Source organism: Schistocerca serialis, chromosome 10, assembly GCF_023864345.2.
Source record: "Schistocerca serialis cubense isolate TAMUIC-IGC-003099 chromosome 10, iqSchSeri2.2, whole genome shotgun sequence".
Classification (NCBI taxonomy): Eukaryota; Metazoa; Arthropoda; class Insecta; order Orthoptera; family Acrididae; genus Schistocerca; species Schistocerca serialis.
Window position 1 is genome coordinate 46,274,136 of NC_064647.1, and position 18,310 is coordinate 46,292,445.

Genomic DNA, 18,310 nt, shown 5'->3' on the forward strand with positions numbered 1-18,310 from the left:
CCAGAATGCAACTGTTATGTGGAATGGAAGCAGCAATCTGGAGGGAGTGGGGAAGGGGAAGGGATAGCCACGAACAGGTGTGGGGAAAGCAAAATGCTGTCTGGCAGAGTGTGCAGGGACAAGACTGCCGACAGGCGCAGGATAGAGAGGCAGTGGGACACCGGGGTGGGGAAGACTAGGGGGAACGGAATGAAAACCATCTCTACCCGCTCCACAAGATACAGTCACTGAAATCCCTGCTCCATACATCAAATCTCTGAAACTGAATCCCTTGCTCTCTAGCACACGGAGGAGCATCCCAGACACCACCTTCACCTTCATATGTTATCCAACCTGCTGACATCCTACGGCCATATCGGGGCACCACTATCCGACCAGTCCTTACCACAGTGTTGTTTCTCCTCAACCACTCGCAGCACCCAAACCCTGCCTAAGTGACCTTTCCAACTTTCCACGAACCCCCAGAACTCCCAACCAACACTCCACTAAAGCCAGAGCCAAAACATTCCCATAATGTTGTTGTTAACCTTTCCACCAAACCCCTCAGCCCCACAAAAGTTTTACATCTATCCAAAGGACTCATCTTTAGCTCTACACTCACATTTAACCATTCTGGACTTAAAGACCTTCTCCCTATGCCTACAATGGAAACACTTCTTTGCCACGAATCCCTTAAACCAAAGCTAACCTGATTGCAACATTGAACCCTGCCTCTCCCAGTTCATACCACCATCCAACCATGACCTCCTCCTCCCCCCCCCCCCCCCCCAATTGCTGATCACCTTACAGGAATTCCTTACCTCCAACTAAGCCTCACCATCCTTCCCCAGGCCCTTCCTCATAATACCAACCTTTCAGCAGAAGAAAGAACAGCCATACGCAGCCTCAAAACCAATCCTGATCCAATCATCCTACCTGCAGGCAATGGTTCCACCACTGTTATGAATCACAGTGAATACCTAGTGGATGGCTTCTGCTAATCATTTGACTCATCCACCTACAAACTTTGCCAGAGTGATCCCATCCCAGAAGTCCAACATAACCCCCAATCCCTGCTTAAATCCTTAGCACCTTCCCAGAACCTCTCCCTGGAATCAATTTCCCTTCTCATCCCTATGGCACACTGCACACCCACCTTATACATGCTCCTCAAATCTACAAACCCGACAAACCTGGATGGCACATAGTGGCTAATAATAGTGCCTCCACTGAAAGAATTTCGGCCCTCATTGACCAACACCTCCAACCTACTGCCAATAATATGGCCTGACGTGTCATAGATACCAACCACTTCCTTCACCGACTCTCCACCATCCCCACTCCTTTACCTCCTGGATACCTATTCGTCACTGTTGACGTCATCTCCCTATACACCGACATCCCTGACGTCCACGATCTTACTGCTGTTTAACACTACCTCCACCAATGTCCTTCAGACTCCAAACCCACTACCCCACTCCTCATACACCTTACTAACCTTATCCTAACTCACACCTACTTATCCTTTGAAGGATAGTTATACAAATAAATCTGCAGCACAGCCAAGGGCATCCGAATGGCACCCTCCTGTGCAAACCTGTATATGGGCCATCTAGAGGAGACCTCCCTAGCCTCCCAAACTACCAAATCCCTTGTCTGGCTCAGGTTCATCGATGATAACTTCACGATCTGCACTCAGAGCAAAGCACCCTACCTTCACAACCTTAACACCTCTCCCATCGCTTCACCTGGTCCTCCTCAACACAACATGCCCCCTCCGTAGACATTGATCTCTTGGGAGAAACAAGCTGCAGTACCCTTTGTGACCCAATACCCACCCAGACTGGAACAACCAAACCGCATCCTTTGCCAGGGCTCTGATGACCTATCATCGTGTCTCGAGAGGAGAGACATCCTAACCAACAACCTCCGAGCGAGATATGCCCAATGTACCCACCCAGCACTTCCTATTCCTGTCCTGCCACACACACACCACCAGCTCTGCTGCTACCATTGCACAGCTTTTTATCCTGGTATGACGACCAACCAGCTGCCCACCAGGATGAAAGGCTGCCACCAAGAGCAAAGTAGACTAATGTGTGGCACAATCTGCAGCTGAAGATAACCTGCTGGATCTCAATGGCTGCTCCACACCCCAAGCCATCTTGGCCCACCACTAGCTTTCTGAAACAGTGCAGATGGGAGTTATCCTTACAACACATTCTCTACTCGCAAAATTACACTGGCCTCAATCTACTATAATGTACTGTCCCCAAACCATTTACCAAACTGTTTTCATACCCTTTGTCCTATCACTTCCTCCTTACTCTTGTCTCCCACCCTCTTCGTGTGCTGCCCTCTGCCAATGCACCTCCCCTTTTTTCACTCCATTCCCCCTGCCCCTTCCCACCTTCCTCCTCCACTGCCTCCCAACTTGCACCTCTTGGCAGTCCAGTCCCTGCACCCACTGCCTGATAACACTCTCCTCTCCCTTTACCTGTACACTGCTAACCCTTCCCTTTCCCCATCTCCTCCAGATTGCTGCTGCAGGGATATCGTGGTCACATACGCGTTAGGTGTGCTTGCTTGTGTGAATGAATGTGTGTCTTTCTCTTTCTTTCTCTTTTTCGGATGAAGGCTGTCGCCGAAAGTTAATATGTACGAGTCTTTTAATTGTGCCTGTCTGCAAGTTAATAACTCAATGCGTTGTCCGTATGGTAAGTTTGCAATCTATCTTTTTCTTACATTGCTGATATTCAAACCTGGAGTTTCCATTGTTTGCCTTCAAAAAAATATCATTGTTAAAAGATATCTGTAATGTATAGCACTTGTTTACTTCCCCTCCCCTTAATCCATACCTTTTTCTTCTTTTCTTTCTCTTCTCTTTCAAAACTAATACCAATATGCTTTAACACACTTTTACACACATCACATGTCCTCAAGAATTTTCTCCACTTTGATCTCTTGTTATTTACACATTTACTACTTTTTTTTCTTACTGACAGACCTTAATCAAAACAAAAAAAGACGGTATAGGCCGACACGTTAAGTACAGTACCCTTACCCAGTCCATGTCGTACGCAAAGTCTCCAACGTGTAAGATACCGTCAGCACTCTGGTGCATCACTTCCTCTTGCAGATAGGGGAGCGACTTGGCATTTAGAGTGCCCATATCCCCTAGGACCAAAATGCGTGGGGCCCACTGAGCCGCGGAATCACCGCCCTCCGATGCTGGTGGAGATGGTGGTGTCTTGAAAGAGAACACTGGTGACCAACCACCGTCTGAGCTGCCGACATGGTACACTGTAAAAGATACACAAACAGTGACCGAAATATGTCAAATGTCATGTAGACAACATTGGGGGAGGGGGGGGGGGAGGTAGAGTGGGAGGGGGAGAGCACTGCATACAGTGAGATACAAAGAATACATTATTAAATTTGTAAATGGAACATCTACGCACCAAGTGGCAGCAAGAGAAAACACATTTAAAATTAAGGAAATTTAGGAAACTTGGAAGCTTTTGGAGACATTGGCTCCTTCTGACAGAAGTGTAGGAGGGGAAAGAAGAGGGATGAAGGAAAAGGACTGGTGAGGTTTAGGAATTGACGAGAGTTATGGAAGAGTTGCCCAGAACCCCACATCAGAGGAAACTCAGAGGATAGGATGAGAAGGAAAGAGTATAATGGCACCATTTAGGGAATGGTGATAGTTACAGAAAAGTCACCCATAACCCTGGGGTCAGAGGGGACTTACTGGAAGGAATGAGCAGGAAAGGAAGAGTACTGGTGATGTTTAGAAAATGCTGACTGTTATGGAATAATTGCCGAGAATCCTGGGTCAGTGGAGACAGAATGAGTCTTTCCTACTCATCGCATCCACTAAGTCTCCCCTGACTTAGTGTTCTGGGCAGCTCTTTCAATTCCCTAAACCCCACCATGCCTTTTCCTTCAAACCCCTTCCTTCCCCTTCAACCCATCTGACAGGACGAGGAGTCACTGGCTATGAAAGCTTGCACATTTCCTTGAATTTTCTATGTGTTCCCTCCTGCCACTGTTTGGTGAGTAGACTTTTCACCTGTCAATCACATTACATGTTCAAAAACTGCTTATTTTCTCTGATATATTACTAAATTTGTAAGTGGTTTGAAAGTATACAGGGTGCAAAATTTAGCACACTAAGCTGGAACCTCCAGCAACAACAATGGGCTAACCTGTCTGGCTATCAAGTTAACAGTGCATGGATGATAGACACAAGTAAGTCATTCCATGCTGCGCCAAAGTTTAGCAACTGTAATGGCTAGCAAGTTATTAAATATCAGTCCCTTGGCAACTCACGACCAGATATTTTGAATGGGAGAGAGCCACGGAGAACAGGCTGGATCGCACAACAGTCGGATTCCTTCTGTATTTAAGTAGATCAGGACAGCGTGGACAATGTGTGATCTTGCATGGGACACAAGAACTGGCCCGAATAAGTCAAACGTGATCAACTTATCAGCTATCTGAAAGAAGAGGTGATCATGATGTTTGCCCAGTGACACCACGTATCATTGTGTTATGTGCTGGTCCCAAATGATCAAGAAAAAATGCCATCTGGCAACGTTTACTCTCCTCAGCACTGTAGGCAGAACTGGGACTCGTCTCTCAAGATATAGTGTTGTCATTCAGTCCCCTACCAAGGAACACCTCTCTCTCTGCTGCTGCTTTAAGGGAAACCGCAACAACAGTCACCATGCTGACAATCCGTGGGGTCTCTAGATATTGTCACACTGTAGGTATGAATATTTGTCTTGCTGCAAAGCAAACCATTTCCCTACTGAAAAGTATCTAAAGTGATCGTATAACCCTGTACAGTCAAGTTGATATTATTTCTGTCCTCTCGGGCATTTGTTGCGTGGGCTCACTGAAATCTCGCATGGTATTAAGTACTGGCATCCTGAATCCATTGGCTCCATATTTGCAAGGCAGTTCTGGAATCCAGATCAATGTAAGCTGCAATGTCATGGAACGATAAACAGCAGTCTTCATAGGTCACAGTCCTGCTGTTGTTGAATTCACTTTTCCCCTCTTACAAACAGCACAACATAAACAATCAACATTAAAATGCAATTTCTAAGTAAGAAAACAGCCTTTTTTGCTTTTCTTTTTTTTCCTCCTTATATACAGAATGTATATGGCATTCCTTCAGTGCTGTTCCACTGAAATGCTAATTATTTACATATACAAAATATATTGTATATCTCCCGCTAACTTTATATTTGTTGCAAGCAGTCTTCATGAAATTAATATTATAATATCCATCAGTTTATAATAGCCTCTGTAGTGGAGTGGTCGGTGTATCTGACTGCCATACACAGTGAAACCCAGCATTTACACTTTTTGAGGGACTAAAAAAAAAAAAAAAAAAAAAAAGTGTAAAATGCGGGAAAATGTAAAATGTGGGAAATAGCACTTTAAGCTGTAAAAGTTACATATAGGATACCCCCTTGTACTGTATGTATGATATATGCACATAACAGGCATCAAAAGAGTTGTCAGAGACTTGTTTATTATCTAATGAAGGTTTATTATCTAATAAAAACTGCTTACATAACTGGAACTGATAACTGTCTGGGAAGCAGGAACATTTGACTCAATTTCAAATGCCATTATCGATGTTTTTGAAAGGCTGCAGCTGTCATTCATTATTTAAATAATGAAATACTGTACTAGTAATGTATTTTTTTCATGCTTAGCACGACGTGTTTCGAGAATTTTTTCTCGTTGCCAAGTGAAAATATGTAAATAAGTATTTTGTAAGGTGTTTGAATGTGTGTTATGTTGTGTCTCTTTTACTGTAGTCAGGTACTGTACCTCACCAGTTATGCAGGGAGGGGGGGGGGGGGGGGGGGGGGGGGAACACACACAAAAAACCACACACACACACACACACACACACACACACACACACACACACACACACACACACACACACACACACTGTTTGTAAACACTGCACTTGACAACAAGAATAAATTCTCTAAACAGGTTTTGCTCAGCATGAATAAAACACGTAACCGGCACTTTAAACTAAAAACCATTTGAGCAACACAAAGTGAATGACTGCATCAACTAGCGCTTCACATGGCCATATGCCAAAACACGCTAAGTATGGTTCATCAGTGTTTGCACAGTAGAGGCAGTTTGGAAATGGTTGTGATTGGTCACGGTATCTTCAGTCGAACGAACCTTGTTACTCACATCAGCCACCATGCCAAGTAGAGCTTGGTGGTGGTGGGAGATATGGCATGAATTGTTCCATCTTTTACATGTTTACCAGTTCAAATCCACTGAATAGGGTGCCCTGGTGTCAAGAAACTTAACCACGTAATATTTGTAAACATTACTGGATGACCAACATCATGTCAGCATCATTTTTTCGTAATGCTTAAATTGTGAGGAAATTATAAATATGTTGACGCAAAATCAAGTGCAAATTAACATTGTGGGCATAGGAAATTTGACGGGACTGATCATAAATGACAGGAAAACATTAAAGCGGGGTTATACTGTATATAACCCAAGTTCACCTCTTTGTACTGTCAGGGATTTTTCCTTCATGGGACAACGAACTGAGTACAAACAGCCTTGTGTTACCAATAGAGTAGTTACATTGTAACTCGTATGTTGACATACTTGTTATTATGGGTTTATTTATCTATTGGCACTTTTCATTTCTATCTCACTGTTGCTATTTGAGTTTACGTATTGTCATTTGAAGATAGTGAATGGAGCTGTGGAGGCTAGAAAATGGAGTGTCAAGTGCAGAAATCTGAATATTTCTTATATATTCTCCTGACTGAGTTAAGTACAGGAGTGACAGCAGCATAGGCAGTCAGAAACATTTGCGCCGTGTCTGAGGATAATACCACTGGACAGAGCACAGCAAGAAAATGGTTTTCTCGTTTTAAGGAAGATCATTTTGATATTAGTGACTCCATGTTTAGGAAGACCTTAGGGGTTTGATGAAGATCATTTACATGCATTAATACACAAGGACACATGTAAGTGTACTCAAGAACTGGCAAATGTGATGAACTGTGTTCATTCTACCATTGTGTGATATTTGCATGCAATGTGAAAGATTCAAGAAACAGGGTGTGTGGTATTAGTGGCCTAAGCCAAAATCACAAAAATCAGCAGTTGCTGATGGGCATCTCTGCTTGCTCGTCATCAATTGGCTCGTGAACAACACCGACCATTCCTATCCTGTATTGTTACTGGTGATGAGAAATGGCGCCTGTATGCTAACGTAAGGAAAACAAAGCAATACCTCTGCCATTGCCAACAAGTGAAACATTTAGCAGACACAATTCAAGAACAATGACCAGGAAGACTGGGTGAACCGATGTTACTTCACATAACACCCACTCACATTCTGCCAGACTGCCAAAAAACACTAAAGAGGAGTTGGGTTGAGACATAATTGAGACGTAATTCTGCACCCCCTTCTTCACCTGACCTTTCACACTCATATTTTCACCTTCTCTGCTCTACTTTGCAACCTTACAGATATGTCCTTTCTGCAAGAAAATGTGCTCTGAACATGACTCGACAGGTTCTTTGCCTTGAAACCACACAGAATTGAAAAGTTACCCTAGTATTGGTAGACTGTTGTAAACAGGGACGGAGAGTATATTATTGATGACTAAAGTCTCTTATGTGTATGTATTGTGTTTATTAAACTTGTGGACAATTTCTACACACTTGTGCTCCAGCCCAATATAAAGGTTAAGGAAATTTGTAAGCTTTCAGAGCCAATGGCTCCTTCTGACAGAAGGGATCAATGGGGAGGAAGAGCGATGAAGAAAAAAGATGGCACGGTTTACAAAAAGTTGCACAGAACTCTCGGTCATGATGAACTTACCGAATAGGATGAGACAGAAAGACTGTTTGCGGGAGACTGCACTAGACGAAATTTGAAAAGGATGACGGCCTGGGGCGGCAACTGCTGGGTGGCGCAGGAGAAGAAACACGCCGTGGCGCAGGAGAAGAACTTTCCTTCCCATGAGCCTTCCTGGAAGGTCGTTTAGTCGAAGTACTGGGCGATGGCTAGGAGTGCGGGGTACGTAAGAAGTCTTCATGGGACGTTTCCTTCTTGAAGGCCCGCGCATCTGACTTCTGGGCCTTGGTCTTGGCAGAAGATGATGAAGGTGCTTGTGTCTTAGGGGCAACAGGAGGAAGAGGAGACGCTGACCGGGCGATCTTAGCACTGGGCGAATGGACGACCGTAGCACTAAAGGTCAGATCGCATGTCTGCGTCGATACCTCCCTGGTAGGCTGAGGACGGTACTGTATTTCCCCGCTGGGAGCACCGTGGGCTTCCTACTACCAAAAAGATTGCGAGCAGCTGAGGTGGACACTTTCTCTTTGACCCGAATTTCCTGTATACAGCGTTCATTCTTGCAGATGGGACAGTCACGAGAGGACGCTGCATGGTCACCCTAACAGTTCACGCAATGAGGAGACGGAGGTGGACAGTCACCCTCATGGGCGTCCCTGCCACAAGTGATGCATTTAGCCACATTAGAGCAAGACTGGTGGGTGTGGTTAAAACGCTGACACTGTTAGCAGCGCGTAGGTGTCAGGACATATGGGCAAACAGAAATAACCTCACAGCCCGCTTTGATGTGCGACGGCAGCTGAACACTATCAAAGGTCAAGGAAAGCGTTCGGGTCGGTACAAGGTCATTGTCGACCTTTTTTATGACCCTATGGACAGCCGTCAAGCCCTGCTCAACGAGGAAAGACAAAGACTCAATCTCCTCGTCAGTCAATCCGTCGAGTGATCTAGTAGATACCACACCACATGACGAATTCAGAGTGTGGTGAGCCTCCACCCGGACAGGGAAGATGTACAGGAGTGTGGCCCGAAGGAGTTTTTTGCCTGAAAGGTGCTCTCAGTTTCCAACAACAAGGTACCGTTACACATCCTGGACAAGACTTGACAGATCCGGCTTTGGCATCTACGCCCTTCTGAATAATGAAAGGGTCGACAGATGAAAAATCCTTTCCGTCCTCAGATCTAGAAACTACGAGGAACTTTGGGGCAGGCGGTAGTACTTTTGTCACTGGTGGCAGGTCAAGTTTCCGTTTGTGGGCAGAAGTCGAGAGAGAAGAAGAAGATAAATCCAATGTGGACGAATCCCCCACGATTGCCAGCGTCTCCGATGGCATGCTCCTTTCTTGTGGGGACCCTCTCTGAGGGCACTCCCGCCTTGGGTGAATGTTTACACCTCAGGACACACCTCCCGAGAAACGGATGGAGGAACCAATCGGCACGGTCGGAAGGTGTCAGCTCGGGCAATCACCCCTCCCCGGCCTGGCCTTTACCAAGGGGTACGCACGGCCCCTACTTGTCTACCCAGGGTGGCGAATTACGCTTTACCCCATCAGCGGTTACGCGTGCGAACACATGGGTTGGCCTTCAGGCACACACAGGGAGGAAAGAAGAATAGGAAAACAAGGGGAGAGAGGAAAAGAAAGGACAGACTGTCTCAAACGCCAAGGCAGATACCATAGGGTGGACAAGAAGACAAGGAGAAGGTGGCAAGGTAAAAAGTAAGGAATACAGTGAGAGAGACCAGATACAAGAGAGAAAGTGGGGCTGGTAGGGGCACACATTGAGACAACCAGATGGATCCATCAAGAGGGGGGGGAACAACAACAACAAAAACATTGGAATGAAATCCCTAGGAAACAAGGAAGAGAGGAAGAGATAGGGGCACATGGAAGAGGACAGTGCAAGGGGAAGTAAAAAGAGTTGGCAAGACCTGGGCAGAATTGAGGCAAATAGTCAAAGTCAAAGTCAAAGTCAAGCACTGGCAAAGAGCAGCAAACAAACAGGTTGGAAGATGAGAATGGGGAGAAGGTGAGAGAACAGAGGGTGTGGACTGTTGGCTGGAAGGAGTGGGGACAATGTTGCCGTAGGTCGAGGCGGGATAATTTTGGGAGTGCAGAATGTGCTGTAAGGATAACTTCCATCTGTGTTGTTTGGAAAAGCAGGTGGTGAAGGGGAGCATCCGGATGGCTTGAGTAATAAAGCAGCAATTGAAATAGAGCATTTCATATGCATGTTATGCCAAAGGGTGGTCTACTATGATTTTTTCCACAGTTTTGCAGTGGGCATCCATCCAGGTGGTATCCATACCAATATAAAAAAACTGTGCAACGATTGCAGTAGAGCTGGTATATGACATGGCTGCTTTCAAGCCTCTCATGGATTAGGATAAGCCTGTGACAGGACTGGAATAGGAAGTGCTGGTGGGTGGATTATTCTTGTCTTGCACCTGAATCTGCCACAGGGATATGACCCTTGTGGCAAGGGGAGTGGCATAGGAATAAACCAGGATGTCGTGGAGGTCGGGTAGGTGACGGAACACCAGTTTACATGGGGTGGGAAGGATCTCGGGTACGATGCCTCTGATTTTAGGGCTTGGTGATAGGTAATCAAAGATTTTGGGAAGCATATAGAAGGTGAGTGCGCAGGGTGTCAGAGGCGAGGTGGGAAATGGATTCAGAGGAGAGGTTCTGAGAAGGGACTAAGGCTGGAACAACTGAAACACATACTATGCCAGGTCTTTGATTACCTATGATGACTGCAGCCGTGAGTGCGTGAGGTACGCTCGATTGTGTGAATGAATGTCAGTGTGTGTCTTTTGCTGACATGCTAAGGCCAAAAGCTAATGTATAAGTGTTCTTTAACTGTGCCTGTCAGCAACTCAACATGTATCTTTATGGTAAGTAGCAATCTATATTTTCCTTCCAGAATGAGATTTTCACTCTGCAGCGGAGTGTGCGCTGATATGAAACTTCCTGGCAGATTAAAACTGTGTGCCCGACCGAGACTCGAACTCGGGACCTTTGCCTTTCACGGGCAAGTGCTCTACCAGCTGAGCTACCGAAGCACGACTCACACCCGGTACTCACAGCTTTACTTCTGCCAGTACCTCGTCTCCTACCTTCCAAACTTTACAGAAGCTCTCCTGCGAACCTTGCAGAACTAGCACTCCTGAAAGAAAGGATATTGCGGAGACATGGCTTAGCCACAGCCTGGGGGATGTTTCCAGAATGAGATTTTCACTCTGCAGCGGAGTGTGCGCTGATATGAAACTTCCTGGCAGATTAAAACTGTGTGCCCGACCGAGACTCGAACTCGGGACCTTTGCCTTTCACGGGCAAGTGCTCTACCACCTGAGCTACCGAAGCACGACTCACACCCGGTACTCACAGCTTTACTTCTGCCAGTACCTCGTCTCCTACCTTCCAAACTTTACAGAAGCTCTCCTGCGAACCTGCAAGGTTCAAAGATGATAACGCAAGGGACTGCTCAGCCTTTGGTTTAGGCAGAATTCTCAGTACCAACTCGTGTTCAATTTTTGTATTGCTCTCATGTTCGGTTTTAGAAAATCTAATGAAAAGCACGTCTGGGAACACTGTCTCTAGTGGGCTGCTCGAATATGTGCGCACAGAGGCCTGATTAGCTAATTTCGATGCTAATAGATCCAGAAACAGCACAATGTGTCAAATATTTTTCTTAACATTTATTTCTCATCACAATCTACCCTTTAATGCCCTAAAACTGTTTCTGACCACCCAGTACATTTTCAAACAAAACTTGTATATACAACATGAAGCCATTTTGTATTCCTCCTTACAACTGCTTTGACACAGAACAGGAAAGTTGTATTTATGGCTTATTTGGTTGGTTGATTGGGGTTTAAGGGACCAAACAGCATGGTCATCAGTCCCTTGTATCAAAGGTGGTCCTTTCAGACGGATTTACATCTCAGAAGACTCATAATGATAAAAAGTAAAAGGCTAAAAAACGTAAAAGTGCAGTTGTGTTGTCAATGGTGAAAACAAAAGGAGGGAAGTCAGCAAGTGGGCAACCCAAAGGCTATGCTACAGGCAGGAAATATCCCACCTCTGTTGTAGTACAGGCAAGATGACCTGCTATTTAAAAGCATCCAACCGCTAGAATGTGAAAGTGCATATTGTAAAAGGAGGCTAACCACGTCTAAAAGGCGATAAAAACAGAGTAAAAGGGAGAGAAAAGAGGATCTTGGCCAGGAAGTGGAGTCAGGAATCTCCAAACACAGCTTACAGTAGGACACTGCCCAACCCTCACCACTTTGCCCCTACTCCAGAGGGAGATTAAAAACACTAGAACTGAAAATAAAAGCCACTTTCATGGAGGAAACCGAGAACCAATTCAACCATCCGGGAATCGTCTGTCAATTTTAAAGGTAAAGTGTGGGGAAGTCTGTACTTAGTACGCAGAAGCAAAAGAAGGGGGCATTCTACGAAAATGTGGGCTACTGACTGGAAGGCTCCATAACCACAAAATGGGGGTGGCTCATTACGCAAAAGAAAACCATGGGTCAGCACGGTATGGCCGATGCGGAGATGACACAGGGTGGTCGAGTCCTTTCAGAAGAGGTGGAAGGAAGAACGCCATGGGACAGGTGTCGTCTTAATTGCACGAAGTTTATTAGACAGGGAGGTAGCCTCCCAAGAGTTGGCCCACGATTGTGCGAAGTGGGATTTGATGTGAAGCTGTAAATCTGCCACAGGAGGGGTTACAGAGATGGGGGTTAAGTGACTGCTCCCCCCCCGGACAAACGATCAGCCGGCTCATTACCTGGGATATCCACATGGCCAGGGACCCATAGGAAGTCAGTGGAACAAGCAGCACGGTGAAGATCAGTGAGACGGTCATGGATGGCCGAGACCAAGGAATGGCGGGAGAAACAGCGGTCAATAGCACGAAGGCCACTCCTTGAGTCCGTACATAGCAAAACGCGGTGGAATTGGGATTGTTAATAAAGGTAATGGCCTGGGAAATTGCCACAATTTCGCAGTAAACACCCCACAGGTAGTTGGCAGGAGATGATTTTCTGTGCCAACAGAGGACGTGAAGGCATATCCCACATGATCAGCAGATTTAGAGCCATTGGTGTAAAAAACAACAGCATCCCAAAACTCCCATAAAATTCAGCAGAAAAAACAATGGAACACCTTAGGGGGAACAGAATCTTTCGGACCTCGGCAGAGGTTCATCCGAATCTGGGGCCGAGGAACTAACCAAGGGGGGCTGTTGGGGAGTGAACGTGGGCGACAATACAAAGAAGGAAGCTGAAAATCACGGCGAAGAGACACAAGGCGGAGCCCAACTGATAACCCCAGCCGAGGGCGGGAATCAGGTGGGCGACGTCCTTGGTCTGGGAACAGAACAGTGGGAGAGGAATGGACAGTGATTGCGCAAGGAACCAGAAGCTGGGACTGCCAAACAGAAAGGAAAGGGGGGGATCCCAGCTTCAACCAGAAGACTATCAACAGGGCTAGTATGAAAGGCACCGGTGGCCAAACGGATACCACGATAGTGGACCAGATCCAGGAAGCGCAATGTGGAAGGAGCAGCCGAACTATAAACTTGACAACCATAGTCCAAGCGAGACAGCACTAAAGCCCGATAACGATGGAGAAGGGTGGAGTGGTCCGCACCCCAAGAGGTGTGGGCAAGGAAGCGAATGACATTGAATTTACAGAAACATTCTATCTTCAGAAGTATGATATGAGGCAGCCAAGTGCACTTCTTGTAAAAAGTAGACCCATGAAATGAAACTGTGGGACCACAGGTAATTGTCGTGCATCGACGTAGAGATCCAGATTGAGGAGGACCGTAGTACAGCAACAGAAGTTGACCACCCGCGATTTTAAAGCAGAGCATTGAAACGCGTGTGAGAGGGTCCATGCATAGGCACGTCTGGAGCTGCTGTTCTGCAGAGGCCATCGAAGAGGAACTAACTAACCCAAATGCAGAAATCAACCACATGCAGAACAGGGGACCGACAGATGCTACAAGTCCATCTATAGCAATGAGGAAAAGAAGTACACTGAATATGGAACCCTGTGGGATGCCATTCTCCAGGGTCCATGGAGAACTAAAAACAGTACTAACCCAAACCCTGAATGATTGATGGAACAGGAACTGGCGGATAAAAATCGGGAGTGGGCCCTGAAGACCGCACTCAGGCAGTGTAAGTAAGATGTGATTATGCCAAGTCGTGCCATAGACCTTGCGAAGGTCGAAAAATACTGAAACCAAATGGTGGTGCTGGGAAAAAGCCTGTCGAACTGCGGACTCCAATCAAAGTAAATGATTGATCGAAGACCGTCCCTCTCGGAAGCCACACTGGTAAGGGGACAATATCTCCCGAGATTCGAGGGCCCAATTGAGCCGATGGGCTACCATCCGTTGAAGTAACTTGCAAACAACATTTGTCAGACTAATTGGCCAATAGCTTTCAACAAACCAGGCTTAAGGTCACGAACCATGATGGTATCCGCCCATTGAGAAGGGAAGTCACCCTGGAGCCAAATACAGTTCAGCACCCGGAGAAGATGGTGCCATTGTGGAGCACTGAGATATTTAAGGAATTGGTTGTGAATGGAGTCTGGGCCAATCGTGAGAAGAAGAAAGTGCAGAAAGAAGTTCCCATTCAGTAAAAGGTTCATTGTAAGGTTCTGATTGACAAGGGGTAAAACGTAAGGCGGAAGCTTCGGCCTGCTGTTTCTGGTGAAGGAAAGCAGCCAGATAGGAGACTGCTGCTGATGCTGTTGCAAAATGGGTCGCAAGATGTTCCGCGAGAATCAATGGGTCTGTGCAAAGGCCATCCAGGAGGTGAAAGCCCGGGAGGGTAGACTGCCGAGGGCAACCTTCGGGAGAGCGAAGTGTAGCCCATACCTGTGACATAGGGACAGCAGAACCGAGGGAAGAAACAAAGCGTTCCCAACACACCCGTTTCCTCTGTTTGATTAAGTAACGGGCTTTAGACTGATGGTGTCTAAAGGTAATACGGTTGGTAACGGATGGCTGCCTCGTACAATGTTGCAAAGCTCAACGGCGATCACAGATGGCAATGGCAATGGCCATACTCCACCACGGGACTTGCTGGCAGCGAAATGATCCAGATGAGCATGGGATAGCAACGCTAGCAGCACGAAAAATCACGTCAGACAGGTCACATAGGACATCATCAATACAACCCGCAAAGAGGCAGAAAAAACAACTTGTGCAGTATATAGAGGCCAATCTGCATGTTGTAAAGACCAATGAGGTAACCTGTCCATCGGGGAGCAGGAAGGGAGTGAGAGTCAAAGAGAAGTGGTCACTATCACAAAGGTCGTTGTGTGGCGACCAGTGTAATGAAGGGAGGAGGGAGAGAGAAGAAAGAAAGATCAATGGCAGAAAAGGAACCATGACCGGTACTGAAATGAGTAGGGGAGCCATCATTAAGAAGGCACAAGTCGTGGTCTGCAAGAAACTTGTCTATGAGAAGACCCCGACTAGATGGAAATGCACTGCCCCACAAGGGACGATGAGCATTGAAATCCCCGAGGAGGAGGAATAGAGGAGGAAGCTGCTGAAGGACAGTGAAGGCAACAACTTTAAGAGTGCTGTCAGTAGGGAGATAAAGTTTGCAAAGCGAGACCTCAGAGTCCAGGTGGACCCAAACAGCAATCGCTTCCAATGCAGTTTGAAGAGGAATCCACGTACTAGCAACGTCTGTACAGGCCAACGTACAAACGCCACCAGAGGCCCGCCCGCAGGGGGCCGAGCAGATTTCGACAGAAAACACTGAACCCATGGAGGGTCAGTGAGTGAATGTCAGTAAAATGAGATTCCTGTAGAACCACACAAGCTGCAGAGTAAAATGAAATAAGGGATTTCAATTCCAGAAGGTGATGGTAATATCCATTACAATTCCATTAGATAACCACAGAACGATGATTCAAATGGGGGGTGAACAGGCTAAAGCCAGTCATGCCACCAGGTCACCATCCGTCACCGGCAAGGAGGGGGGGACATCCATGAACAGCAGGTAAGAGTCATATTGCAAAGGTGGGGACGGGACCTCTGACAACACCAGAAGCTCTTTGTCCCGGGACTTCTCCTTTTTTGTTTGAGATCGAGGAGGGCTGTGTGGGAAGGAGCCAACTGCAGCAAGATCTGGAACAGAAACAGAGCGGGCGACCTGGGGGCCCACAGACCATGGCTCTCGTGGTCGATGTGTGGGAGAGACGCCGAAGATGTGGGACAGTTCTCCAGCTAGCTGGGGAGCGGGGGGAGGGGGGGAGGGGGCAAGGAAGGGGGGGGGGAATGGGTGAAGATGTATCTTCTTTTTCTTCTTATAACCTGGGCAATCCAGTGAATGTGGAGAATGATTGCCATGACAATTAACACACACAGGAACTCCCATTATGGAGTGGACATCCACAGTCACCATAGAGAGGGGTCTGCGAACAGTGGGAAGACGTGTGTCCAAAACGTAAGCACTTAAAACATCGCATAGGTGGTGGGATGTACGGCTTTATGTCACATCGATAAACCATATATTTTACCTTCTCAGGAAGGGTATCCCCTTCAAAGGCCAGGATAAAGGCACTAGTATCAATGCGATTGTCCTTCAGGCCCTTCTGAACATGCCGAACAAAGTGAACATCCTGCCGCCCTAGATTGTCCCTAAGTTCCTCATCAGTTTGAAGAATGAGGTCCCTGTGAAAAATTAGACCTTTAACCATATTCAAAGAGTAGTGGAGGGGAGGGGGGAGGTAATGGACACAGGAATTGTGCCAAGATGGTCACAGGCACAAAGGGCCGCAGACTGGGCAGCTGAAGCAGTTTTGAATGACGACGAACCCAACCGCATCTTGCTCAGAGTGTCCTCTTCACCAAACTTGTCTTCAATGCGTTCCACAAAAAATAAAGGTTTGGTATTGGTGAAACTATTCCCATCAGTCCTGGTGCAAACTAAATTATTCATTTCCATTCAAGGAGACGGCCATAGAAGAACGTCCAGAGTTGTGGACCCGTATGCGTTTCATTTGCATCGCGCTCACCCTGATACTACCCACTCCGATTAGGGGCTTTCCCCACGGGCGCCACCCAGCCACAGCAAGGGCAGTCTGCCACGGTGGCCATTGCTGAGAGTTCTGATGTTCCAGGATGACAAGCAACCACTCCTAGGCTTACATGATGAGGTCACAGCTCAGGTATCAGGAGTGTGATCCTGGTGTTTTCAGGGGGCTCAACCAAAAGGGTACACAGCGACCCCACCACATGGGCTGGCTATGTACCCAAGCATCGAACAATGACGTGAAGGAAAAGATAAAAGGGACTAGGAGGGCACATGCTGGAGACACTAGGTAAGGCGCTCTTCCCTAAATGGCTCACACTACGGAATAGGTATTTAGTAGTGGAGGTCAAACCCCAGAGGGGGGCCAGAAATGCCTAAATGATGAGATAATTACTGAACGAAACCAAATCGCAAAGCCAACATAACCAGGAGGATAGCGGGGTCTACATAAACAAGGACACCAAGAGAGGGGAAGGAGCAAGCCAAGGAGCAAGGAGCAAGCCAAGGAGCAAGGGAAGGGAAGGGAATGGAAGGAGCAAGGAGCAAGCCAAGGAGCAAGGAGCAAGCCAAGGAGCAAGGGAAGGGAAGGGAAGGGAAGGGAAGGGAAGGGAAGGGAAGGGAAGGGAAGGGAAGGAGCAAGGAGCAAGGAAAGGGAAGGAGCAAGGAGCAAGGAAAGGGAAGGAGCAAGGAGCAAGGAAAGGGAAGGAGCAAGGAGCAAGGAAAGGGAAGGAGCAAGGAGCAAGGAAAGGGAAGGAGCAAGGAGCAAGGAAAGGGAAGGAGCAAGGAGCAAGGAAAGGGAAGGAGCAAGGAGCAAGGAAAGGGAAGGAGCAAGGAGCAAGGAAAGGGAAGGAGCAAGGAGCAAGGAAAGGGAAGGAGCAAGGAGCAAGGAAAGGGAAGGAGCAAGGAGCAAGGAAAGGGAAGGAGCAAGGAGCAAGGGAAGGAGCAAGGAGCAAGGGAAGGAGCAAGGAGCAAGGGAAGGAGCAAGGAGCAAGGGAAGGAGCAAGGAGCAAGGGAAGGAGCAAGGAGCAAGGGAAGGAGCAAGGAGCAAGGGAAGGAGCAAGGAGCAAGGGAAGGAGCAAGGAGCAAGGGAAGGAGCAAGGAGCAAGGGAAGGAGCAAGGAGCAAGGGAAGGAGCAAGGAGCAAGGGAAGGAGCAAGGAGCAAGGGAAGGAGCAAGGAGCAAGGGAAGGAGCAAGGAGCAAGGGAAGGAGCAAGGAGCAAGGGAAGGAGCAAGGAGCAAGGGAAGGAGCAAGGAGCAAGGGAAGGAGCAAGGAGCAAGGGAAGGAGCAAGGAGCAAGGGAAGGAGCAAGGAGCAAGGGAAGGAGCAAGGAGCAAGGGAAGGAGCAAGGAGCAAGGGAAGGAGCAAGGAGCA

At 47.2% G+C, this 18,310-nt stretch overlaps 1 protein-coding gene across 1 annotated transcript in view; it reads right to left on the bottom strand.

The window, feature by feature from the left end:
- LOC126424524 (acid phosphatase type 7-like) overlaps window positions 1–18,310 on the bottom strand; it is a 196,203-nt gene that overhangs the window by 92,878 nt on the left and 85,015 nt on the right. Inside the window, exon 4 of the mRNA XM_050087258.1 lies at window positions 3,044–3,282. Coding sequence (XP_049943215.1) covers window positions 3,044–3,282 — 239 coding nt within the window. The remainder of the gene's footprint in view (window positions 1–3,043; window positions 3,283–18,310) is intronic.